This window comes from Crocodylus porosus, unplaced genomic scaffold (genome assembly GCF_001723895.1).
Source record: "Crocodylus porosus isolate Cpor-Errol unplaced genomic scaffold, CroPor_comp1, whole genome shotgun sequence".
Lineage (NCBI taxonomy): Eukaryota > Metazoa > Chordata > Crocodylia > Crocodylidae > Crocodylus > Crocodylus porosus.
Window position 1 is genome coordinate 81,165,466 of NW_017728886.1, and position 27,450 is coordinate 81,192,915.

General features: G+C 41.3%; 1 protein-coding gene across 1 annotated transcript in view; it reads right to left on the reverse strand.

Moving 5' to 3' along the window:
* SUSD5 (sushi domain containing 5) overlaps window positions 1–27,450 on the reverse strand; it is a 78,012-nt gene that overhangs the window by 32,889 nt on the left and 17,673 nt on the right. The window contains exons 2-3 of the mRNA XM_019537666.1: window positions 26,061–26,238; window positions 6,217–6,335 (exon numbers count right to left, since the gene is read on the reverse strand). Coding sequence (XP_019393211.1) covers window positions 6,217–6,335; window positions 26,061–26,238 — 297 coding nt within the window. The remainder of the gene's footprint in view (window positions 1–6,216; window positions 6,336–26,060; window positions 26,239–27,450) is intronic.

Genomic DNA, 27,450 nt, shown 5'->3' on the forward strand with positions numbered 1-27,450 from the left:
GTCCCCCATGCCCTCCCAGGGTGCACGCAGCAGTGGCAGCACCACTTCCCCTGAGCCCCCTGAATGAGTTGTGTCTCCATCCCATGCCCTGCCCCACCCCGCTGGGCAGCCTCACCCCCTCCCTCACCTCAGCAGCCTTAATCTGCACCCCCATGCCCCTTCCCTTCCCCTGCTACTACAACAGACTTACCAGCTGGGTGCATCTCTCCAAGCTGCCAAGCTGTGCTCCCTGCCACCTACGTGGGGTGCTGCATGTACAGGGCATTTATCAGCCACAGTACTGGTCATATCAGGCCAATTTCCGATACAGTCAATTTTCTTTATATCGGTGCTGATCCAAGATTTGACCAATATATCAGTGGACCTCTAATAAAATTCCATTTGCAATAGAAAAACTTTCTTAACTTAAATTAGGTGTAACTCTTGGAGCTGTAAAGTCTTTCTGAGACACCTTCACTAAATGTTATGCATAGAAATCTGAAACAAGTTGATGGGGCTAATCATGTTTAATAGAGATGCACATTTCTGTTTCTTCAGAATCCTTCTGGCAGGACTGATAATCTTTCCAACCAGCATTCCATACATGTCACCTACTCCCAGACTCTGCAGGCTACTATGAAACAATTTGCTTTGGGTTTCTTTGAAGATCAGCCACTACGATAATCTATGAGCAGAATTTTCCCAGAGAAGTATCTGTAGTTTTTGGTAGGTTGTGTAATCACTGACAAAATTACTAGAGCTCCCTTGTAACTCCCAGCTCTTCAGAAGGATGCTTGTGTTTTGGAAAAAGTGTTGGTGGGTAGTTGCATACATGGAATATTTCTTTTTCCACAGAAACATTAAGAACAAATAAAATGCAAGTAGCCAAAACACTAACATAACTAATGTAAGTGCTGCTTGTAAGCTAGTGATGTTAGGATGCCGATAGCTCTTTCATCAGAGTATGAGTGGTAAGAATAACTTTTTTTGCTAGTATAAATGACATCACCAGGAACAGGGAAATTCACCTTCAGACATATGCAAAGTTTTAGAAAAGAACACTGCAGCAATGCAGAAATTGAAAATCTCCATATTCATGTTAATGCACAGAAAATAGAATCAGTTGACTTTATACATAATAAATTGTAGTTTGCTCTTTTAAAGAATATTTGCTTTAGAGAATCGCAGAAGTTCATTTTCTTTTATTTGCTGAAGAAAGCGTAAATTGGGTTAACTATATAATCCATCAACCCCTGGTTATCTCTAAAAACATTTTATTTGCATTTATGCCATAGACCACTACAAGGTGCTGCCTGTTCATTTTTTTAGAACAGTAAGTAGCAAATGAGAGTCGTACAGACCTGAGATCTCACTTGGTGCTTGGAAAATCTGAGAGTCAAACAAAAAATGAACCAGAAAAGTTCAGGAGCTGGCGATAAAGGTATTTTTCTATTCTTACTTGAAAAAAATAATTGCACAGGAAAGGTACAAAGTCAGCCAAAAGACTTGTACTCAAATATGATACTGAGCACATTTCTACAGGAACAAGATTTAATAAGAAAACCCTTTGATTTTTTTTATTTCTTTCATATTTACATGTATTGTTATAAGCTTTGCTGTGGAAGGACTTAATATACAGGGGCCACATCTGGCTTGTATGGTGTATCTATGCGGCCTGCATGGCATATTTAGAATTGGCATTAAACTCCTACATTTTTTTTCCAAAAAGGAAAATTCCCAGCTCACAGGGAACGCCAACTGAATATAAATTGATTGTTGGTATTGAGAGGTAGCTAGAATATTTTCTAGTTCTTAATACAAACAATAATGATGATGATACAGGATTTTGATTCTGCAGGGTTGAAACTGCCACTTGTGAACCCTAGGATATTCTTTCAGTAAATATTCAATTACTTTATGCCAGCATTTCTCAAGCCCTATGAGTTTATGACATACTGTAGGAAAATGAGCACTTTCACACTCCCTGTACTTCAGCCCACCTCTGCTTCACCACTGATTTTCTCACATTTCCTGTTTCAGCCGCTGCTGCAAATTCCTATTACCAGTGACTGGCAAGGGAATCACCAGCAAAGAGAACTGGCAACACAAAAACAGCAGCAGCAACAGCTGGAGTGTGGGAGCTTTGAGAGAATCGGTGGTGAGGAAAGCACCAGCTTATTTACAGACTATCATACATGCGCACAATGCTTTACCTGCATTCTGTTGCCTCAGCTAACACTGTGGGAGCCTATTCCTGAAAAACATTGAGTAGCCCCTAACAAGATGAAAAGACCTGCACTTCTGTTTACATCCCTTCCTGCAGAAGCTTTAGTCTTCTCTCAGCACTGACTTAGATTGACTGATTTCTGATTTACACAAATAATAATGAGACAGGCATGAGATACATGACAGCTTATTTTAGATAAAGGTACAAAAGGAGAAATTACATTAAACAAGAAGTTGGGGATGAGGGTTAATGGGCATCCATTCACAGAACACTTCGTTAACAGGAAACTCAGTTCTAAGAGAATCTGTGTATTCAGCATGCTCCAAGATAGTTCCGTGATTTTAGAGCCAAATATTGACCTCATTCAGGTCAATTAGCTTCTATCATACCTTTCCAATGGATCATATTTTGCCTTTCAATGTATTTTTCAGACTTTCTACAGTAAATATGCTAGTATTACATCAAAACTATGTTGTCTTTTTTTCACAAAGTAAAAAATCTAGTTTAAAAAAATTCTATGAACATCCTATATGCATTATAATAGTGATATTACATTTAGACAATTAGCAACAGATTGAAACAATAGCAGCTGGGTCCCTCGTGAAATGGTCAGCAACCATGTCTTGTGCAAAAAAAGATATTCTTCACAATGTGAGGAAGTGTGAAAAAACTTCAGCTTTCAAAAGGAACTTCAGAAATGCTAAATCCAGATGCTACAGCTTTGTCTTGACAGATTTGGGGCTCATCACCAGTCAACCTTGGATTAACAGTCCCTGTTAAAACATCCATTGTTTACAAAAAATCTTTTGAATATTCAAACTGAGGACACATTCCTGCCATCCAGAAATGTTTCTGTGCTAAACTAAACACCATGACATGAATGTGTTGATGTAGCCCTCTCTTTCTCTCACCAGGAGTCTACCTGTCCTGTACAAATAGCAGTTCCTAAATGGTCTGTTAATATGTAATATTTCACTTTCCCCATAGCTTATGGCAAAGTACAGGCAGCCAAAAAGCCAGAAGCTTAATCAATTCAATCACAGGTTATGCTAAACTGCATCGACTGAATCAATAAGCAAGTGAATAGACATTCATTTTTGATTCCGGAAATGCAGCCACATCCTTGCAGTGGCTCAGACCAGAAGCCAGGGGGCACTAGAGCATGCCTCCTTGCTCATCTGAAGCAGACCGCTTGAGCCAAGGCCAGCCCACCCACCCTGTGAGGTGGGGAGAAGTTGCAGGGGAGGTGCAAAGTATCCTGGGATGCTGGGAGACTATCAGTTAATCTGGAGGGGATCTGGAACAGAAGTTCAATAAACTGATTTAACCTAAATCATTTAAGTCTGATACTAAATCCATCCAGGCTTATGTTAAATGGGTTTTGGCCATTTTGAAAGCAGCTTATGTGCACTGAACTTCTGTTGTGTTACAGATTTGAAGTGTTTTCTGATCATGTATACTAGTTTATGTGTAATTTCTGCCCATAGCCCAGGAGTATCATAAAACAATTTATTCAGTGTTTGAAAATATATGGAATGTTTTATGTTTTTGTTTTACTTATGTATTTTTATTGCGGCAGTGCTGTGCAGCCCATCATAGACTCAGGCTCTGTTACACTTGGCACTGTATAAATGCAGAACACAGATCTACTTCCTGCCCAAAGAACTTGCAGCGTAAGAATATAGACCTGGACATGATGCAATCAGCTTTACACCAGTAAAAAAAAATTATGAAATGGAAAATGTAAACTCTCCACTGGGGTAACTGCTGAATTCAATAGAGCAGGGCCTGGCCACCTTTTTCAAGCTGTGGGCTGGAACAGCCCAGCCCCAGGCTGGTGCAGTCTGGGTGACTTCATCAGTACATCAATGGTGGAGGTGTTCCCTGCACCTCTGCCAAAACTGCTCAGCTGGTAGCTGTGTCCATGCACCACTGTTTCTCCCAGTCCCCTGCTCCTCAGCTGTGGTGCATAGACCTCAGCTGGAGGCTGGCTGTGCCAGGGCCAGGGAGCTGGAAGCTGCTTCCGCGCTGCTGGGGCTTCTCCCTAGCACCAGTGAAATTCTGCTCTGGTTGGAAACTGCATTTATTTAAACAGCATCCTTGGAGATGGGGGAGGGAGCAGAGAGAAGCAGCTCTGGCAGCGGCAGGGGTACAGCTTCCAGCTCCCCAGCACAGCTCTCCTCTGACTCAAAGCTGCGCCCATACCACACAGCCCTGAGAGGGGCAGCAGCAGTGTGGCGTGGCTTCCAGCTCCCTGGATCCAGCACAGCTCCTAGCTGCTCAGCCCCAGAGCAGGCATGGGCACAGGCAAAGGAAAAGCCCTGTGGCTCCATGGGCCAGATTCAGTGGCTTCACAGGCCAGAACTGGCCGACAGACTGTATGTTGCTGACCCTTGCAATAGAGAATTACCCCAGAAAGAATCAAGGGTAACGCTACCAGTATAAATCATTCCAGTTTAGGTTTTGTCTGTCTACATTCATCCTGGGTTAGCTATTTATTAAAGGCAAGCAAGTTGTTACCTGCTCGCCTGCCACCTAGCAGTGATACAGCTGGCTATTCTGTAAGTAACCCTGGAATTGCTGTACATCTGTCTGTTCCTGATTCTGGTGTAATTTACATTGGTATGCAACACCAATGTGAGTTATACCGAAGTATGTGGTATGTTAATGTGTCTGTGCCCTAAGATTAGAGGTAGCAGGTGAAACATAGGAGAAACACAGACAAAGAAGTATAGGAAAACAATGGGGCGACGGTGGTTAGCACAATAGGCAGTGACACCAGCAGTCTAAGCTTTGGCAAAGATATTATTACAGTTATCATGGCAAACAAACTTTAAGAAGGATTTGAAGCAGGAGAATGAGATGGTTTAGTGGATGTTTATCTAGAAAGCCTCTTTTGTATGAAAGCCAGTAAGGAGGAAATCGCAAAAGTGCTTTTGTTAAATATGCAACAAATGGCTGATGAAACTGGCAAGCAGAGGAGAGCATCAGCACCTGCGAGTTTAGCCAGTTTGTTCTTCTGCTGAAAGGTTGAACTTCCAAACTCAGGAGTGGATTTTAAAGTGCAATGACCTTACTAGCAATAATTGTTTTTCTCATAGTTTCTATTTTCTTGTCAGTCCCTGTCCCTGAGCAACCCAAAACTTCGGTAAAGCTCTTGAAATGGAAATCTAGTTTCATGTTTAGGTTTGAATCAGGATATAACCAATATCCCAAAGGCCTGGTCTATACTTGGCAGAAAAAAGGGAAAAAGGGGGAAAGATGCTTACCTGGAAAGCAAGTGGAAATGTTTGGAATTTGGTAAAAAAAAAGAATCATCTCCTGCCTCCACACCAGAAAATTTGAAAAACTTTTTTAAATACTGAAGTGCAAGTTCTATGAGCTTGGTAATGAATTTTGAATGAATTTGAGGTTTGGGGATAAAGATGAGAGGAGGACAGTGGGATTCGTATTATGTGGAGTTCTGGGAAGGAGCAGGAGAGGGTAAATTATTGTGCAGAGATGAGGAAACATGGAGGCTTACCTTAATGGAGGCATTGTGGAGCTGTCAGGTACTGGGGGAGAAGGGGAAAAAAAGCACAAGACTTCTGTGGATATTGATTTGGGTTGTAGTAGCACTGCTGGTGGGAGAGTGGTACCTGTCTTTGTGTATATTTGGGAGGACTGAATGTGGTTTTAATGTGGGAGCTTTTATTTTATCATTTGGATCCATGAATAAATAAAGTTTTAAAAAAGGTCCCAATTCTTCAATGGCACAGCATCCCCTGTAACTCAAATGACCCATATGAAAATATACTAGACATCTCATGAATTGTATTGGCTGGTAGCAAGATTAGAAATGAGGTCTTTAGCTGTGCAGTCTCGGATGGTTTCTTCCTTGAGTAACTGCAGGATATCTTTCCTGAAATTCCCACTATTGCTTCCACCAGCAAGAAATTTGAAGGAAAAAATCCTACTGTAGATGCAACAACAGTGAATGTACATTATTTCAATAACATATGAATGCTGACCTTCATCCTTCACACAAAGAGCATCATATCTGCCACTCAGAAAGGGGTTGGTTTCAATTTTAACATCAATGGCTTTCACATTCTGCTGCTTGCTGCCTGTCTTACTGCATACCATTGTCCTAAAACAGAGAAGACAAAAAGAAATCAAAGTTCTCTTTTAACTATACCATGCTTGCTGGCATTTGGTGATTTTATGTCACTTCAATCAGGCAGTAGCACTGCATAAGTCTTTATAAAGAGAGAGTCAAAGTGTTAAAGGAGTTTAGAGGTAGACATGTATAAAAGGGAAACTAAAAAAGGAAGTAATTTAAAGAAATGCCTTCCCGTGTATCATTTCAAGTGCATAGGAAGCCATAACAAAATGTTGGATTAGCAGTTTGTGCAACATAAATCTAACTATTAGTGAAATCTCAGTATCGCGCAGGTCACTTGCACCAGAATTTTCAGTTGGCCTCTGTGGCCATGTCCAGATGAGCATGGCTGTGCAATATGTGGTGCCGTAGACACATCTGCAGCACCACATACCACATATTCAACTGTTCTCCACACTGCAAGGTAGCACCGTCAGTAGGGAGGGAGGGGTTGACCCTGGGAGATCTCAGGGTCAAAACAGCCATGCAAAAAAAAGCAGAGTGGTGCACACAAGGCCAATACACGCTACCAAAAAACAGAGCCTGAATGGTCGAAGCTACACTCCAGCTGCTCTGGCTCCAACCAATGGCAGGCTCTGAGTGGCAGGATTGCTGCTACTGCACCTCCAGGAAGCCCCCAGTACCCCAGGTAAGGCTGCTGGGGCCAGCCCAGTGCTGGCCCCAGCCTCCCCTACCCCACCCAGGGTAACCTGCCACACACCAGAGGGCACGTGGCAGTGGAGTTCCCTGAGAACAAGTAGCAGGTATGCCACTGCTTTTTGTCCCCAGGGAAACAAATGTCCATCCATGCTCATGTAGATATGGCCTGTGTGTTCTTTATTTTCTAAATACCCAATACAAGATACCAGAGGATATTTGCAGGAGAGTTAAATGCTCAAGTACAGCAATGAGAGCACAGTAGAAAAGCCCATTAGGAAATTAATTTTGCATTGCGCAAATGTTAAATGTGGAGGAAAAAAAGAAATATTCTTTGAAAGAGGTTGAAGACTAGTAGAAAAACGGTATTTGATCAAGTAATTAAAGATTATGTGATAATGTATATGGACAAAAGAGCTGAGTTAAGGTTGAAAGGCCAACTTTAATTCTTGTATTTGCTAACTTTGAAATGTTTGTGCAACCATAACTATTTCTTAAATTTAGGCTTTTAATGTGATTTCTATTTCTTTTTTAGAAAAACAAACTGTACAATCTGAAATGATACGCCTTTGTCCTTTAAGTCAGTACACATGACTCAAAATAAAAACAGGGATTCCCCTATGTACTGGAAGGAGCTTCCAAGCCTTTTACTTACAAAACATTTGGATCCAGTGAAGGATAATATTATCAACAAGCTATTTGTTTAATTTCTTAGTTGATTTCCTTGTAAAGAGAGCCTGGTAAACTAAATAATGCAGATTGTTAGGGCTGAAAGTATTGAACAGTCTGGGAGCACTTCGAGGTCTATCCTGTGAGATTTTCACACATGCTTAGCTTAACTACTATGCATAGTCCATTTGTATCAGAGAGGCTACTCATAGTAGTAAACACATGTTCTGTCTTAGTACGTTCAGAGCATATGCAGCAGGAAAGAAATAGCTAAAGATTTTTTTGTTGTCTGCATGTAGATATGTGCACTCACACAAACACATTTTACATTTCAAATGAGTATACTCTTTGTTTTTCCAGGGAAAAAACAAGAGTGCATTTGACCCTTAGGGAAGGACATGCTTTGGTTGGTTGGCTAGTTTAGTTTGTGTTTTGACTTTTCTAATTCATTTTTGCATATTTCCAGGATCTTTTTGAACTTCTATGTCACTAAAATATTTGGATGAACATGACTTGTATTTGAAATAGTGGCAATGTCAGAAATTGGTTCTGATTTCATGTACAAACCTTTTCTTTTTTTAATTCCTTATAGGAAAGTAATGAAACTATGATGGCTTCACAATGCAAGGTATATTTTAATGATTTTTCAATATATTTTTAAATCTGTACTTTGAATATGCATACATGTATGTGCATGTGTGCATGCATACAGAGTGCCTTCCATCTAAAGCTCCTAAAAAAATTTACAGAGATGGATGGATGAGGAAAATGAGACGTTAAATGTTTTTTCCCAAACTCACACATGCTTAGAATTTAGGAGCAATTTTTTCAGTTGGGATACTTGAAAGTAATCTTCGGTGTAGCATGCATTACAAAGCTCAGCTGTATTGGCAGGAAATATGGAAACATCAGTGTCCATAGCCATTGTATCTATGCCAGTAAAACTGTCTGTTGGCTAAGCTTTTGATACTGGGAAACTGGAGTAACACTGGTGGCAAAAAAGTCTTGCCAGTATATGCTGCACCTACATCAGTCAGTTCTATCACCACAGCTTAGCTGCTATCTCTAGAGCAGTAGCAGCCCCATGATATAGACAAACCCTCCTAAATGGCCTAATCTACAAAAATAAGTGCAGGTGATTAGTCTTTTGTGAGCTCAGAGCTTAGGGTCCCTGAACATGTGTGGGGAGGCTGCTCCAATGCACTGTAATTACAGCGCATTGAAGAAAACTCAATTAATCAACTCTACGGGAGTGTGCTAATCAGTACCCTCCAGTCAGCCTCCACATCTCATGTATCAGCATCCCTGTGCTTCAAAATGGCAGCAGAGCAGATTCAATCAAGTCTGATGGAGCATGGTAATTACTGTGCTGTAGCCAGCTTCCATGTCTTGTGTATCAGTGTCCTCACACTTCAAAATGGTGGTGGGGGCACTTTATCTACAGCTTGTTGAATGAGCTTTAGCTAAAAATGTCCCTATCACCATTCTGAAGTATGGGGATGCTGATACATGAGACAATCCAGACACTTTAATTAGAGCAGCTCTAATTAAAGCCCTCCCACCCCCAGAGCATATGTATAGACCCCTTTACTGCTCATTTTTTAAAATGTGTTTAGATATTTCACTCAACATTGTAAGGTCTAGTGACTGAGGCAGCTATGATCCAATTTTCAAAAGAGATAGCACATAGTATCCCAGAGTCAATGGGTCTTGGCTGAAAGTCAGTGGGAGCTGGCTCCTAACTGCCTAAGTTATTTGACTTCGCATCGAGTAGAGCTATGGCTATGCACCTTTAAACACTGAGACTGGGGGATAGGTCCTATTTCACTTTACATGCCTACATGGCAATTAGTCTTGAAGTTGCAGCCAAGGCCCCATGTACAAATTACACTCTTAATCATGCCTTAAGTGGTCACTCAGCCACATGTTCAATCAATTAATGGCATGATAAGAAGAGGAATAAGCTACAAAGTTATCCCACAAAACATGTATAATAACTTTGTCACTGGTTCCTATCATATCATTAATTGAATGTGTGGCCAGGGGCCCCCGTGGCTTGGAACCCCATCAGCTGACTGGAGCTCCCAGTTGTGGGGGGCCCATGTTCACCCCTGAGCCTGGGAGCTCCCAGGCAACCAATCTTCAAGCCATGGGGGCCTCATGCACCCTCATGACTGGGAGATCACAGCAGCTGCAGTCTCCCTGCCACAGGGAGGTGCACCCCCAGAGCTGAGAGCCCAGGTCAGCTGATAGGGCTCCCAGCTATGGGTCTGCATGCTGTGCCCTCATGGCTTGGAGCCCCATCAACTGACCCAGGCTTCCAGCTGGAGGAGTTTTCTTCTTAAAGCATGCTGGGATCTGATGCACAATCCACACAATTGCACTTCCTTCCATGCATAGATCGTGCATTATATCCCATCACTCCTTTACCTCCACATGTAGAGGGGCCCCAAGAAAGAGAAACTTGTGGTACCAGAAAAACAGGGACAAGTTAGAGAGTGTGTGGCTCAGTGAAGTGGTTACCACTCTGGCTGGGAGAAGCCCCGTGTTCCAGCCTTGTCTTTTGCTATCAATGAGGTAGAAAATTCCCCAATGCTCTCCTTTTATTTTATCCAGGGACTACTAAATGCAAGTTGCAGTGACTCAGCTTCAAGGGGAGAGCTGAAAAAGGGACTGGATAATAATGTCTGGTGTGTGGCTTGAGCACTGTGCCATAAAGCAAGTTCACAAACCCCTTCTGAGTGCCCCAACCTGTATGCTCTAGGAAGGCTCCACCTTTCCTCTTCCTAATACCAAACTACAATTTCAGGACTTACGTGCATACCTCAGTGATAGTATGGTACCGTACCTGCCTGACCAAAACGCAGAGCCCAACTATGCAAACTTAGCTGGCACTTGGACAGCTGTGCATCCATACTGCACCTGGAGTAGAATTACCAAAACAGGCACTGATGAAACTGGCTATTAAGTACCATTTGGATGTATAAGGTGAAATAGGATCTGGCAAGGCTTGAGTTGTGATACCCCAAAATTGAAATACTTGGAGGTTTAATTTCAATAGGGGTCTATTTTGAAAAATAATGTCCCACTGTCCATTCATGTGGAATTTTAGACACTTGGCATCTCTGCAAATCAGACCATGCCTGGATTCATATGCCTCATCTTTGGTTTCCAATTTGTAAAATATTTAGCCTGGATTTTCTGACTTCTAACTCCATGTTCTAGTCACTGTGTTCTCCTTCTGTTCCAAACAGCTTCATTTCATGTGTTACTTCTGGAACAGATTAAACTATTCTCTTTGTATGACACATCCTTGAAATATTCCTGTCATGTTCAAAATAGGATTGTGGATTCAAATAATAAAATGTTTCTTTTAATATTTGTCAGGTACTATAGAAAGTTCATGAGTGGTTTGTTCCTGCAAGCACCTATCTGATGGAGCCCTTATATAGTATATTGACTGGTTAATCATTAGAATAGTGATTATTTGCTACTGTTGATTAAAAATAAACAGAAGTCTATATAAAATATAGCATTTTACCACTTTATACAAAGTGCGAATCTAATGTGTTTGATCTGTTAAGGCCCATTATATGATGATCCAAAATGTTGAATTTATAGCTGAACTCTGCTTCTGCATTAAGTTTAAAATGAATTGTGTGTCCTATAAATTAATCTGCCCTTGATTCAAACAGGCTTTAGTTGATACTGCTCTTAACACTTTAACTTAACATTGTAATATTATCCTCGTGGATCTATTTTGATTAAAACTGGCAACATTCAAGCACAGTTCCTCTGAGAATGAAAAGAATCATGCCCCATGTAAAAAGGAAAAAGGAATGTAAAAGGTGCTCAGTTCCTTATGTATTGTAAGTAGGGGTAGTAAAAAAAAATTGAAACATAGCATGATCTGTCTAGCTGCTCAACTCTTGCTCTTTAGAAGGCACTCTAGTTAAGAAAATGTCACAAACATTATAGAACCCTATAAGCAAAACTGAATAACAAATGTAATAGAAGAATGGGATCATTTAGGGGTTTTTAAATTTTTTTTTAATGCTAACTTCATGTAAGATGGGAAGAATTACATGATTCCTTTGCATACTTTATAGTGTATTGCTTAGTCAAGTCTGGTTTGCAACCAGCATACACTTCTTGTTCACAAGTATCTATTACTTTTATCCATTTATGTAGAGTTATCTGATAAAATTAACCCTTGAACGTACTCTGAAGGAACAGAATTAGTCAGAATAGAGATAAGAATACAGGTAATGAATATTTGCTCTAGAATATCCAAATGTCCCTAAAAAAATGTCTAACAGTGCCATATATACAGGCAAACTCTGCTTTTAGTCAGCACTATAAAAAACAACCCACATGAAATTATTTTAAAGGCGGCATTAGTAACATACTAAAATATAAAATCCAGTTTCCGTACTAATGTCCATCTTTTTTCAGGTGCACATAACTTACTGTTTTTTTTCACTTGGTTACTTGTTTCTTAGTTACAAAAATGTGAAAAATACCTTACAATTAATTCACTTATATAAAAATGTTTCAAATAAAAGATTTAATCTGCTTTTGTCTTGTACATCACTATGAGAGTTAAAAATCAAGCCAACTTTGAAGTAAAAAAATAATTCAGAGGTTTTACAGTTACAAGGCTTTAGAATCACCCATTTCACACATGGACATTACAATTTTATTTAAGGTTTATCAAGGAGGTGTTAAATGCTGACTCTGCAAATCAGCACTTTTGCCTTACTGGTGCCCTTAACCAGGAAGTTTAGCTGAGCTGTGTATTTTAAATGAAGGCTTTTTAGCGTTGCCGACTACAGTCCTTATCTACCTTACCTAGGAACTTTGAAAATGAAGTGCATGGGACTCATGAATTACTGCAGCCAAATATCTAGAAATTTTTTTTAATTTCCTTTAAAGAAGTCAGATAACAAAATGCAAAAATATTTAAGGCTACTTACTCCTGCAACATTAACTCAGACAAATTATACTCATATATTTTTCTACACCACTTTTACCTGTTAAATGTAAAGTTCATTTTTGTTGTATTTTTGGCTTATAACCAAAAATTATTGTTTTTCAACATACTTGAGTTAATGTTCCAAGGTCAATGCTAGTAAGTAGTGATGTCTTTCAATATAACAGAAGTTTATATTTACATTTTTGGTTTCTGATCTCAGATTAAACAAAGCTATTTTTAAAGTTAATTCAGATTGTTTTACCTTTGTAATATCACTACCGGGCAGTGTCAAAACTGTTCAGGTACCTTAACTTTGCACTTCAATGACATATTTTGTAGGGAATTCCTTAAACTTAAACTTCATTTTTTAAAAATGTTGTTAAGATTTGCTTTTTGTAATAATTGCAACTTTCATATCCATAAATTAGTGATAGCTTCCCTTAATGATGGTATTAGTTTAAGTCTGCACAGTTTTCCACATGGGAATAGCTAATAATGTTTGTTAATGTAATCATGATTATTTTACTGTTACATACTGCAATGTAATGATATTTTATGTTTTTCTGCTGTAGACAAAGAATTTTTTTTTCATTTTAAGTTTCATGCATACAGCATACAAAACACTATTACAGGGCTGTACAACCTCCAAGCAGCTAGGGGCTGCATGCCCCCAGGCTGCACCAGCAGGGGCTGGAAACCCTGTGAGCCACACCAGGAATTGCCATGGTCTTTCCGGACTGCATACCCCATGGATGCCACCTATCTACTGCACCATATGCCTGCAATCCCTGCCTCTCCCTACACCACATATCCATGACCCTCGCTTCACCAGTGCACTGCACACACACTCTCCCTCACTGCTATATTGAGCACCTGAGTGGGCATATGCCCTGGTGTACTGCATTTCTGAAACTCCCAACCCCTGATCCTGCCCACTCTCCACTGCACCACATGCCCCTCAGCCCCCCATGCTGCCACACTGCCCTGCCTCTGGGGCAGGGACAAGAAGCAGTCCAGAGCCTAGAAGGGGAACTGCACACCCCGTGGACAGGTGGTCAGCATGATCAAGGTAAGAGATACCACATCATGCAAGAGAAGAACCAAAGGACTTTGGCTTGTTTTACTTAGCAAAATGAAAGCCAAAAGGGGATATGTTTTGCTCTCCATAAATACATCAAGGAAATCAACACCATGCTTTTTTATATCTTGTTTTTCTGAAATATTGTTTCATTCCAATTCTTTGAGTTTCTATATTTTCTAAAATTAAACACCAAATTCCATGACTCTTCAATGTTGCAGTTTAAAAAAAAAACCCAACAAAACAACCCTGCAACGTGGTTTTAAATACATAGGTATTTAGAATCTTTAATCTTATCTGACTTTTTTTGTCTGAGAATTGAGCTTCTTTATAAATTAATAACATTGTAACAAAAATTTAAGAAAGTTTTCCTGGGTGTTGCCTTCCCTCCCACTCCAAATAATTAATAAAAGATTACATGAAAGCCACAGATTAAATTTGAGTCCTTGTTAAAAATCTAGGAAAAAAATCACCCTTCCAGTGACATATGGTATAATTTTGAGTTCCTAATAGGCTAGAAAGGGTTCACACACTGAGAATGGTCAAATTATATATAATGATATTATAGTAAAGTGGGTATATAAAATCTTTCATACTTGGCTACAGTATAGAAATCTGCATGAATGGAGTATATTTAATGAACAGAGGCCTTATTATTTCAGTGTTCATATACAATTTTCAGTATAAAAGACTGCATTTTGGAATATATTTTAAAAGAAACTAAAGGATATTGGTTCTGCCTTGGTAAGCTCCCTTTTGACATTTTCAGTGGCAGTATTGCTGTTGGAATGTCTTCATGTCATACTTAGCAGGCGCTTTCTTTGGGCTGCATCCAGGCAAAATTAGCCTCTATAGTTTCTACTCAATAGACTTTCCAAGACCCACCTATACTTCCCAGCCATCCAAGCTAATCATGATTTTTCAGGAAAAAAAGTGCTCATGAATACATTGTGTTTACATCTTATGCATCAACATAGCCGACCTTACAACTTGCAGAGAGGACTAGAAAGTGAAACCTCTCTAGTTTTACTTCCAACTTAACTATCTTAAGTTTCTCCCCTGTCTCATTTAGTTATTGGAGGAGAAATCAGGTTGACCCATGAAGAGGAGTCAAAGGACCCCAAGGATTTGTCTAGGCTAGGTAAACGGTCAAGTTTAGGTCAGGCTTAGCTAAAACATGCTCGCTAAACTCAGTCTATACTTGACCTTTTCCAGCAGGCAGAGCCATCCCTAGGGGTGTGCAGGGTCTGGGGCATATCAGCCTGTGTGGGGTGGAGAGTGGCGAGCGGCTGGAGCAAGGACTGAGGGGACAAGGGGGTGGTGAGTGGCCGGAGCAAATAATTGGTGGCACGCGATGGCCTTGCCAGGGCCTGTATGGCACTGTCCATGGGGACCCCCAAAGCGCAGAGCCCGGGATGGCCACCCCGATTCACACACCCCCAGGGACGGTTCTACCATCAGGTACATGCAGAATAGTACCTTGTAGACTGTATTTAAAAAGTTGAGTTGTCTAGTTGACATTGAACTAAAAGTTGTTACCTTGTTCATGCCCATAGATATAGTGCTGAGTCTCTCTATGGACTCCTTGATCTCTCCCATTTGGGAGGTAGAAGGCATTTACAGAGGCAGGCATTTGCAGAGTTGGGCAGCAGTGGAGAAAAGTGTTCTTTGCTGTCTTTCACTGTTATGAGGAATATAAGTCTTTTTGAAGGTAATGGCATGACTTGTCCCAAAATTTCTTGAGGTAACACTTCATCAGCTATCCTACTTCCACCTCTATCACCTGGGAATTTGTTTCATTTTTTACATGTCAGCATACAGGTTGTTGACATTGCTCTCTGGCTACTTTTCCCAGCCTTGGGGAGGACAGTAGGCATGGGACTTGGATTCATTTAAGCTGAAAAAAGTACAGAGAAAAGCATCTTTCTTGAACATGGTTTACAAGGACTGTATGAAGTATTCTAGCTGAGGTCTCAGCTTTCTATCTGAGGTCTGAGTACCTTCTGTAAAGGCATTAAATACTTCCCTATCTTTATGGGGCATATCTCTCCTAATACATTTTAAGATTACATTTTCCTTTTTTCAAAGCCATATCACATTGGTGGCTCCTAGTCATCCTATAATCAACCCATTCATCTTTCTCCTACCCTGTTATTTTCAACTGATGACCTCATAGCTTAGCAAATAAATTGTTATTAATCCCTAAATGCATGATCTTGCTCTTCTTACTATTGAATTTCATCCCATATCTATTGCTCCTATCCTCAAGATCATTCCATATCTATAATACTTCAATCCTTTTCTACAGTATCGATATCTCCCAACTTTGTTTCATCCATATATTTCATTAGGACATTCCTGCTTTTTTGTGCCAAGGTCCCTAAAGGCTTATTGAAGAAAACGGAAAAAAAAATCAGGTTCCAAAAAAATAAGAGCATTTTTACACGTATTCCAGGGATGGGGGAGGGCAGCGTTCTTGGAGCCACTCTAATTAAAGTGCCGCCGCATCTCGTTTGACGAGCTTTAGATAAAGGGTCCCTGCCGCCATTTTTAAGTGTGGGGACACTGATACATGAGATGCTGGAGGCTGCTGGAGCGCAGCAATTGCCACACTCCAGCAGACTCTATTAATCTAGTCTGCTCTGACATGCTGGAATTCCAGCATGTCCAAACAGCCTCTACACTTGTGTATAGGTGTCCTAAGTAACCAGTTATAAAACTGTCAATCTGTTCTCATAGTTCATACTAGAGAGACTGCTTATGAATAAATCTCTCTCTGGGTAGAGATTCATTCTAGCTGGTATATATAAATAACAGTAATTTGTTTCCATATTGTGCTTTGTATCAGAGCTTAAAAGGTCATTTTTCTAGAAAGCCCCTGAGTTTCAAAGGTCTTTATTGTAATTCAGTTTCTTACAAGGTTCCACACATAATAACTTTTTACTTTAGAACTTTAGAATATAGGCAAAACTTCATCTGACATAAATTATCAAGGCCACAACAGTCACTGGTTCCTTGTATGTGTATTTATTCATAACCAGCTGGTTCCCAGATAGATTTAATTTGGAAAGTGACTGATATCTTAGGGTTTTACTGCAGCAGCTTGGGGTGGCTTCTGACTTGGGGAGCAGGAAGATTTTCTAGTCTCTGAATTCAAATCAGATCAGGACTGAAGTGTCATTTAACTCTGCCTGTCTCAAGGACCTCCAGCCTGTATTTTTCTTCATTAGTTCTAGGAAAGATCAGTCTAGCAAGCAGGAAGGGGAATGGATAATTCTGTAAGATGGTTTTTTTTGTTGCTGTTGTTATCTCATCCCTACTAGACGGATCAGCTGAGAGCATGATCCCACTTCAGTAGGCATTGTATAAACACACAAGAAGGCTCATTGCCCCAAAAGCTGAAAAATAGATCAGGGGAAACAGAGACACAGAAAGAAGTAAGTTTCTCAGTGTCACACAGTGGATTAGCAGCACAACCAGTCAGTAGCATAACTGGAGCAGGGCAAGTGGGGCAGCAGCCCCAGATGCTGAGTTGGGTGGGTAGTTACTTCACTAGCAACTCACTGGCATTTTGAGTTATTAATCTGATGTGCACATATGTCACAGGAGTGTCATTGTGCTGAAGGTAGCAATTAGCACTTTTTCTAAACTGAAAAATAAATAATTATAAACAGGAAGGCTAGTGTATTTCACCATTTCACTTCTGAAAATGTAACAATATATGTTATTTTATTTCACATGGTGCTAAATATTTTAGAACTTGTTTTAGAATAGATTGTAGAGCTTTTTTTCTGGACCTGCCAAGCTTCAATGCCACTCAAACCCTTTACTTGTAAAACAGGGAAGTTTGGAAAAGAAACAGGAATCTGAAGAGTGCCACTGTGGATACTCTCCTTTTCCTTACAAGAAGTACAGCACAGGCAGTGGAAGCACAAGCTTCCTCATTCTGCTCTGCTACAACAGGGGCCTGTTTTAGGACTGAAAGTATCTTCCTGTGCTTTCAATCCTTGACATACCTATGATAGTTATCAACAAGGATTTTACAACCAATTGTGATAAATAGTTTGTGTTATGTGGACACTGCAACAGAAGCTAGCTGCACCACAGCATTTGGCTGTGGGACATATTCCAGGCAGCCAGAGGGTAGAAGATGCAAGCAGGTGGGTAGAACTGCAGCATGGAGGGGCAGGCTGACCATTAAGTCCAAGGGGAAATCCCTGTGCTTAGAGTCCCCTGACCAGAAGGGGGAGTGCTCTACGGCAGCATTTCTCAACCTGTGGGTCACCAGAATATATGAAAGGGTCGCAAACACTGCCTTTTCTTTCACCATTGTTTTATGTGGTTTAACTGAGAGCAGCATTAGATGAACTGATGGCACTAATCCGACTTACTCTCTCTACAGTTAGTGTTTTTGTCATCTCTTGTATTTGTCGAGCTACATTGATAGAATAGCTCCAAAAACACTGTTGTAAATAGAGCCCATGTTCTCCACTTATGGAAAACTACAAGGCTCACCTTTTACCTTGCCCCACACTCCCACCCCTTGCGCCACACTCCCACCCTCTGCCCAACACAATGTGGGGCTGGGGCCTTGGGGCAGGGGGCAGTGGGTTGGGAGAGAGGGGCACTGGGTCAGGGTTGGCCATTGATGCTTGGTACAAAAAAAAAAGGTTGAGAACCACTGATATAGGGCACATAAGTGAGCACTAACTAGAAGCAAGAGGGGGGCAGACTGGCCCTGCATGTTACAGGGAGCAGATTTCCTGGGGGAAAAGGCTTGCAGAAGGTAGCCTGGCAAGCATCCCAGCCACCCATGACAGCGAGAAGGTGAGAGTCCAAAGGGAGGTAGGGCTTACAGGAAGACATCAACCCAGAGCTGAGAATTTTTTGTTGTAAGCAGTTGCGTGTTTGTGTTGCACTGAAGTTGAAACTGGGGAGTGGCAGAGTGCCTGTGAAGCACTTCACATAAAGCCCTATTGGCATCAGGGAACAAAAGGGGGCTGAGCAGCACCAGAGCTACCTGGCCTGGGTCAGAGACCCAGGAGGCTGAGGGGTGCATAAACATCCTTGCCCAAGTCAGAAACCCCAGGGGGTGAGAGGAAAAAAGGAACAATCTTTCCTGGCTCTGGGACACCCAGAGTCCAGGAGGGCTGAGAGATGGGGACATGGGGCCCAGAGACTGTGAGAGACAGGGCCAAGGGCCCAGAGACCAGCATAAGGAGAGAGCTGAGGCAAAGAAAGCTAGGTCAGAACAAGTGGGCCACTGCTAGGCTAGGGACAGACATTACACATAAGTGACCAGAAGCTGGTTTAAACCTGTAACAGAACGCAAGTTCAGTGCACATAAACCAGTTTAAAAAATGGCTGAAACCTGGTTGAACATAGCATCAGACTTAACTGATTTGGGTCAAACCGGTTTATGCAACTTCTGTCCCAGACCCCTTCCTGGTTTAAGTGAAACTCTAGGCATGTGGTATGCTAGCTAATGCTGAGAGGTGTCTGTGTGTGTGTCTTTAATTTCACCGGGACAGGCAGATAGAACAATGTCCAGTTAGGGCTTTTTGGAGCTAATCAACTGGTCAGCTGATAATGTTCCTCTATTCCTTCCTTGGAAAAAGCTGTTTAAGAAGGGCTTGAACTACAGAGAGAGGCTCTTGTTTTGTTGATGGGCTGATAAATGCTGTGTTATCAGTTCTCTGCTAGCTCCCTCGCCTATCAGGTTTGCAGACAGTATGAAGAATCAGAGAGGGAGTTTGAAAAGCTCAGTATCATCAACAGATGCATGCACTCCACACACACCCCTTTGCTTTAAAGTGCTAGCCCAGGGCTGGGGTCTGACAACACTCCTGTCCCTTGAGCAGCGAGTGCAGAAAAGCCTGGGACAGTGCAGGCAGAGTAGGGGTTTACACCCCTCTTTAATCAGAGGATCCTCCCAGGGCCTGGCCTGGCCACGCCTTCCCCCGCCCCTCTCAGCTCACCACTATGGAAGGGAAGGGAGGGCCACTACACACATGTGCCTGCAGTTCCTCAGTCCAGAGGGAACGTCTGTACAGTTGCAAACCGGTTCAACCTAGGCAGGTTAGACTAACCTGAAAAGATTGAATCAATTCAGGCTCAGGCTTGTTGAATGTCTGTCCCTAGCCATAAAGAAAAAGGAAAGATGTAGAGTACTGTTTAGACAAAAGCATACCTACATTTATTTTTGTATCCACCATGCATCGTTCTGTTCTAGGGTGACGGGTGCATTGAAAAACACAGGACAGAAAGAGTGGTTTGTTCAAAGTCAGACAGGAATCCCAAAGCAGAGCCAGAAATAGAAACCAGGTCATCTGACCTCCATTTGAGAGTCTTAACCACAAGAATATCTTTCCAACTTGTGAACAACTGTTCCTTCATCAGTTTTATCACTCCTTTAATCTTGCTGCACTATACTCATTCACTTGATTTGATTTTAAAAGTTCCCATGAATGAAATACAGTTACTCATTTAATGTCAATGTGCAGCAGTGATAAAGTTATGTTTTTACATGGGATAGTATTCCCAGGTTCCTACACATTAGGAAATTGTTAGATTTGATGACCATTATTAGTTACTTTAGGGTAACATTAAGCTTCATGCAGTTTTAATGAAAAAATCCAGTTTCTCATTCTTTTTTCCAAAGGGCAGGAAATTGTTACTATAAATGAAAAATGATATTGAAAGAAAACTTAAAATGAAAACAATTATTTCTGGCAGTCTTTTCTCCAAGTGAAAAAAGGTTTTAAATTGATTTTAAAGTACATTTAGAATTTTAAAAATCCATTTTTTAAAGGAATAAGAAAGGTTCCTACACTCACTTGCATTCTTTTTCTTGCCTTCGCAACTCAGTCCCAGGACCAATGTGCAGAGCCAAGAAAACTATTTTCACCTCAGTAAAATGCATGGCAGGTTAGTAAACAGGTTCTGTTATATAAACTTTCTATATTATAAGAGATCATGCAGTAGGTACAGGAGTGTCCATTTTTCCCACTGAAGCACTACCAGCATTTTAAAGGTTTAGGGGGAAAAAAGTCAAAAGTCCAGGAGAGCCTAACTGGCTGGTGTGGTTATGTCACACAAGGGAGGGGTCTGTGCTTTAACTGCCTTTCACTTACGGCCAGTGTAGCCATGTCCCCTCACTGATTAGGGTAGTCTAATTAGCGTTGTGCCAATCAGTGCCAATCTGTCTTCTCTTTAGTGAAATGCAGTTACAGTTGCACTGTTTCTCATGCTGGAGGTTGCATATTTGAAGGCTCTGGCTTGGTAAATTTGTGGTCTGGGCATGGTCTTTGGAGCCAAAACCCGTTTTCAAATGAGAATAAAACTGCAGAAGTGTTTTCTCGCAAGAGAGGCTATATTTGCAAGATGTGTAGCCCATATTTGCCAAACCAAGAGATTCAGATAAATTTTTTGTAAGTACCCAAAGGTTTTCAACTAAACCTTTACAAAATCATCTCCTGTTTACACACTGTGCTACAGAAAACTGCCTTGCCTCAAGTATTTTTTCAGGGTTTCTCCTCCCACTGCTTGGATCTATAACAGTCATTATTGTTAGTCAAATCAAAATGAAAGGGGTACCTGTTATAATATTAAGTTGTCTAAATGTGAAGTCCATGTGTGGCAGGAACACATTGAACACTGAGCCAAAAGCAAATGAGGGAAGAGCATTCTTGACTTCTGCTGGTAGCTGGGCACCAGAAGCAGGAGAAGATCCATTTACTACAAACAGTGATCACCAAAGATGGACATACCCTGCCCCCCCAATCAGGAGTCAGATTGTGGGGTAATTTCCAACCTTTCTTTTTGTTGTTACAACCCAGTCCACCTGCATCACTTCTGCAGTTAGTTCTCATCCATGTCCCAGTTTTCACTTCACAGTGAGAAAGTTGGTGAACTGCAACATCTAATGAAACAGGCAGTTAGCAGGCAGATGGCACCGCATTCCAGTTTTATTATACTTTCTACTGGCCTGACATGTACATTAGACAGGAACTACCAGTTAAACAAACCTTTTAGTAAAACACCAGAGAGTTTTTGGAGTAGATTTGAAATTGTGCAGCTTCTGCCCTTTGGTCCCTCCAAAATAGAAAACAAAGCCTATATTTTCATAGATTTCATAAATTGTTAGGGTTAGAAAGGACTTTGGTAGATCATCGAGTCCGACCCCCTGTCCTGGGCAGGAAACAGCACTAGGGTCAGATAACCCCAGCTAGATGCTTGTCCAGTCTCCTCTTAAAGACCTCCAGGATAGGAGAGAGCACCACCTCCCTTGGAAGCCCATTCCAGATTCTTGTAACCCTTATCATGAAGAAGTTCTTCCTGATGTCTAGTCAAAATCTGCTGTTTGTCAGTTTGTGGCCATTATTTCTAGTTACCCCAAGGGGCACCCTGGTAAACAGAGCATCTCCTATTCCTTGCTGCCCTTCCCCTTCCCCCAGCCCCCTGCCCCCCCGCACAATGAATTTGTAGATGACCACAAGATCACCTCTCAGCCTTCTCTTACGGAGGCTGAAGAGATCCAGGTCCCTCAGTCTCTCCTCGTAGGGCCTTACCTGCAGGCCCCTAACCATATGAACAGCCCTCCTCTGGACCCTCTCAAGGTTATCCACATCCTTTTTGAAGTGTAGCACCCAAAACTGGTCGCAATACTCCAGCTGCAGCCTTATCAATGTCACATAGACGAGAAATATTACCTCCTTAGACCTGTTTGTGATGCACCTTCTAATGCATTATATAGTGTGGTTAGCTTTGCTTATCACTTCATCACACTGACAACTCACATTCATCTATGACTCCAAGATCCCTTTCTGCCACTGTGCTACTTAGAAGGTCATCTCCCAATCTGTATGTGTGTTGGTGATTCTCTCTCCCTAGGTGCAGTACTTTGCATGTATCTTTGTTAAATTGCATCCTGTTCCGTTCTGCCCACTTTTCCAACCTGTCCAAATCCATCTGAATCTGTTCTCTGCCCACCCTTGTATTTACTTTGCCCCATAATTTGGTGTCATCTGCAAATTTGGACAGAGTGCTCTCCACACCCTCATCCAAGTCACTGATGAAGATATTGAACAGCATTGGTCCAAGGACCGAACCTTGGGAACCCCACTCCCCACATCTTTCTAGGTCAATACCAACTATCCACCACCACTCTCTGTATGCATCCTATAAACCAACTTACCACCCACCTGACCATGTAATTATCTACATCACAGCCACTTAGTTTATTTATAAGAATGGGATAAGACACCATATCAAAGGCCCTTTAAAATCCTTGTAGATGACATCTACCTCAACTCCTACATCTAAGCATTTTGTGAACTGGTCATCAAAAGAAACAAGGTTAGTCAGGCAGGATCTCCCTACTATGAATCCATGCTGGTTGCACTTCAGCATTATTTTTTCTGCTGGATCCCACAAATATGATCATTAATAATTTTTTCAAAGGTTTTTCCAAGAAGTGAGGTCAGACTACCAGGCCTATAGTTACCCAGATCCTCCTTTCCACTTTCTTGAAAATAGGGACCATACTGGCACTTTTCCAGTCATCTGGGACCTGTCCTGAGCGCCACAAGTGCTCAAACAGTTTTGCCAGTGGTTCTGCTATGACAGTGGCTAATTCCCTCAGCACCCTTGGATAAAGATCATCTGGGCCTGCTGACTTAAACATGTCCAACCCCTCCAAGTGTCCCTTCACTAGGTCAGCACTAACTGTTGGTGGGCTGGTGTCCCTCTTGTGCCTGTCTATAATCCAACTGAAAGAGATATGTCTTTATCCATGTTCCTCTTTTTTTGCCCCTAGGCTTTCCTGGAGTTCCCTGTTCAACCAAGAGGGTTTCCTGGCCCCTCTGCCGCCCTTTATGTGCAATGGGATTGTTTGCTTCTGTGCCCGAAGGATCATTCCCTTGAGGATCAATCACCTTTTCTGGAATAATCAGAAAAATCTAATTTTTTTCTTTGAAAACATTTATGAGCACCTATGCATGACGCACCTCTGCTCCAACATATGCTAAATAGCACATGGCAGAGCAGACTTGATTAATCGAGTCTGCTGTGCTTCTGCTAGAGCATGCGAATTAGTATACTCCAGCAGCCCTTTGTCATGTGTATTCAGGAGGCTGTATTCGATCCGGATTCGGATTCAGCCCAAATCAGGGACAGTGATTCAATTCATTGATTCAGATCACTGTCCTGATTTGATTCAGCTAAATCTGAATCTGAAGATTCAAAGTTGATTCGGAGAATCAGCGATTCGGCCAGACACAGCTTTAAACATTTTATCTACATACCTCAAGGTACCAGGCATGGCTCGTGAATGCTGCAATGCTGGGGTGGATTGAGCATCTCACAGGAGCACAGGGGGGCCCCCCACATGCTCGGCAGTGAACCTGGAAGTGGGCTGGAACTACTTCCAGTCCACTTCCTACTCTGCCGGGGAACACACTAGGGGGCCTCCCCACATCCCTCCAGCTCGGCAATTGGCCGCAGGGGGACCCCGGGTACCCCCCAGACCCAGGAGGCTAAGCCAGGGAGGTGTGGGGGGGTGGGCCTGTGCACTCCCTGGTGGACCTGAAAGTGGACCAAAAGTGCTTCTGGTCCACTTCCAGGTCTGCAGCTGAGTGTGCTGGGGAGCCCCCCCATGCTCCTGTGGGACTCACCATCTGCCCCACCATCACAGCATTTACAAGGTGCCTGGTACCTTGAGGTATGTAGAAAAAACATTTAAATCTGTGTCTATGCCTGAATTGTTGAATCTTTCTGAATCTCTCCAAATTGAATCAGAGGGTTCTTATTAAAGGGTCTCCCAATTCAATTTAGATTTGGAGATTTGGCCACTGAATCAGGCTGAATCTCTGCCAAATTGAATCAGTGACTGATTCACACAGCCCTAGTATTCAGCATCCCTGCATTTCAAAATGGTGATGAGGGTGCTTTAAATAAAGCTCATTGAACAAGTTTTAGCTAAAGTGCCCCTGCCACCATTTTGAAGCATGGGATGCTGAATACACATGACACTGAGGGTGTTTTAATCAGAGCAGCTCTGAGAGCCACTCTAATTAAAGCCCTGGCCCTCCCCCCTTCCTGGAGCACGTGTATAAATACCCTACTTGTTTTGAAAGGCATATTCCCAAAAGGTATGTCTAATTCAATCTATAAAATAATGATATTTCTCTAATAATCTAAATGATTCACATTCTTGAATCACCTTCTGCATGAGGTTCACAAAATCCTTTATGATTTCTATATGCAACTTTCCTGAAAAGAAATAAATATTATATTTTTATAGAGAAAACAGAGGCACAGAGAGTTAGTACCACAATTTTCAACTCTGTTCATCTAAACCAGGTCTAGGCATCTAAATAAATTAGATTAGATTAGATGGCTTAGTTAAAATATATGAGCTGTAAAATCACCCTTCAAAAATTTGGTACAAATGATCTTCGAAAATCAGTCAGTGTCAGAACCCAGAAAAAAATTAGGAATCTTGAATCCCAGTCCCTGATTTGTTCTTTCCAAACCCTGCAATAAGTCACTGAACATAGTATATAAATTATCAAGATTTACTCATGCCTGAACTGAGGCACATTTTGATCATACCATTGAAGCAAATGACCCTTTTCACTCTTTTTTACTTTTACTCGTCATCTCATATAAAAATAGGGCAGGGCAGGACCAGATCCTTCTCTTTATTTCTGTGAGGAACCTGGCTCACCTTTGTGCATGGTAAATAAGTAATAAATAATACAAAATAATAACAAATACAAACTTACTTTGCCTGGCCCAATTGACTTCGGTAAGTTTTGACTCAAACCCTGATTATTTATTTTGTTCACAGAGAGCCAAGTCCTGCGCTAAGATAGTCTATGAAGACATTGGATTAAAGTGGAGCAGGGTTGTATCCATAGACTATACATTTCTTCTGGGGTTCAGTGTGCTGTCAGCTTTCAACAAATAAAAGCAAATAATAATAGACATTACACAGACTGTTTTCTGGGTTTAAATAAGATTCAGTGTGACCCAGAGGATATTTAGTCGAGACAACAGATTTCAAAGGGAAAGAAAAAAGGAACAATCATGTGTGATGTGATTTAAGACCAAGGTACATTCACAGGTCTGCAACATCAGCTGTTTTTGATTGATGTTGTACAAGGTAACAGCTTATTTAGCTTATCTTTGAATGCAGCATTTGAGACTTGGTTGCATAAGGCTCTCTTTATAGCCAGTGTTTCTCAATAATATTACCCAAGGGAGAAAACGTGTTTGAGAGCAAGTCATTCATGCTAGTTAGGGTGGAGTTTGCCGTTTCCGTTCTCCTTACCCAATGGTACCATCAGCCAACCAGCCTCTGGCGCACACAGCGAAAGAACAGTCCAGTACAGCCCGCCTCAGTTCCTCTGCGGTGGCTAATCGAGCACCCAGGTCAGCACATGATTTCTGAGCTGCTGCTAGATCCAGACCCTGAGAGCTGTTCCTGGATCCAAGTGCGAACAACTTCCCTGCAGCACCAAAGACATACAACAACAATAAGATGTTTCACATCAAGGCTTTTTATTAAATACGTAGGCAGTAAATATATTGTGATGTGACAACTCATCCCATGAAAAAAGTGAAATCTTCTTTCTTTTAGGAGCTCAGCTAACTTCAACAGAACACCTCGTACCTGAAAATAGTAATCTAGGCCCTGATCCTCAAGGATATTTTGATGCCTAACTTCTATTTCGGCACCTAAACCAATAGTAAATTACTCTCTCCTTCCCCCACCCCCTGGTTTAGTTACTTCAGTCAACAACCAATGAGGTGGAGCCATGCCATCACCCATTCCCAAACCATGTGAATGGTATCTCTTGCTCCTTCATGTGTAGACTTGAGTAATTCTTGGAGCAAGCAGAGGTATTACTCACTTGTGTGTTTTTATAGTCAGAGTCAGAATTCCTTAAGAGCAGTATTGGAAAATATGACTAAGAATCGGGGTATCTTACAGCCACATGTATAAAAACAATTAAAAGTATAAACAGTATCACAGAAGTGCAACTCTCTCTTTCATATCATTTATCAATTCAGTTCCAGACCATAATATTGAAGTCCAGATTTCATGTACTTTATGGCAACCTAGACCTGAATTCCACAGCAAGGACCCATGGATTTCATATCATTTTAGATCTACAGACCATAAATTACACACAGCTTTCACATTAATAGTTTTAAAATGGAAGGCTTTATGGAATGAAATGTGACCATGAGAAATAGAATCAGCACAGTATTCCCTGTGTTGTTTTTATTTCAATTTGATTTATTTTACTATGTACTTAAATTTTCGATGCATTGTAGATCAGATTTTAGTTCTGACAATGCACAACTGTATTTTGGAGGCAGACAGGTGACTGCTGGAAATTTTGGAAGCTGGCAAAGAGCTATTGAGGTTTTGGTAGCAAAGACTGATCAAGAAATTATTGAGTTGTTTAGTAAGTATATTAAGTACTTCTGCAAAAAAAAAGATAAGCCTTGAAATAGTTAAGAAAGATAACATTTAATTTATCATTGTTATGTTTTTATGTAATTTATCAGGCATAGCTCAGCCCCTGGCACGGATCTTTGAGAGCTCTTGGTGCTCTGGTGAAGTGACCGATGACTGGAAGAAGATCCATGTCATGCCTATCTTCAAGAAAGGGAGGAAAGTAGATCCGGCAAACTACAGGCCCATCAGCCTG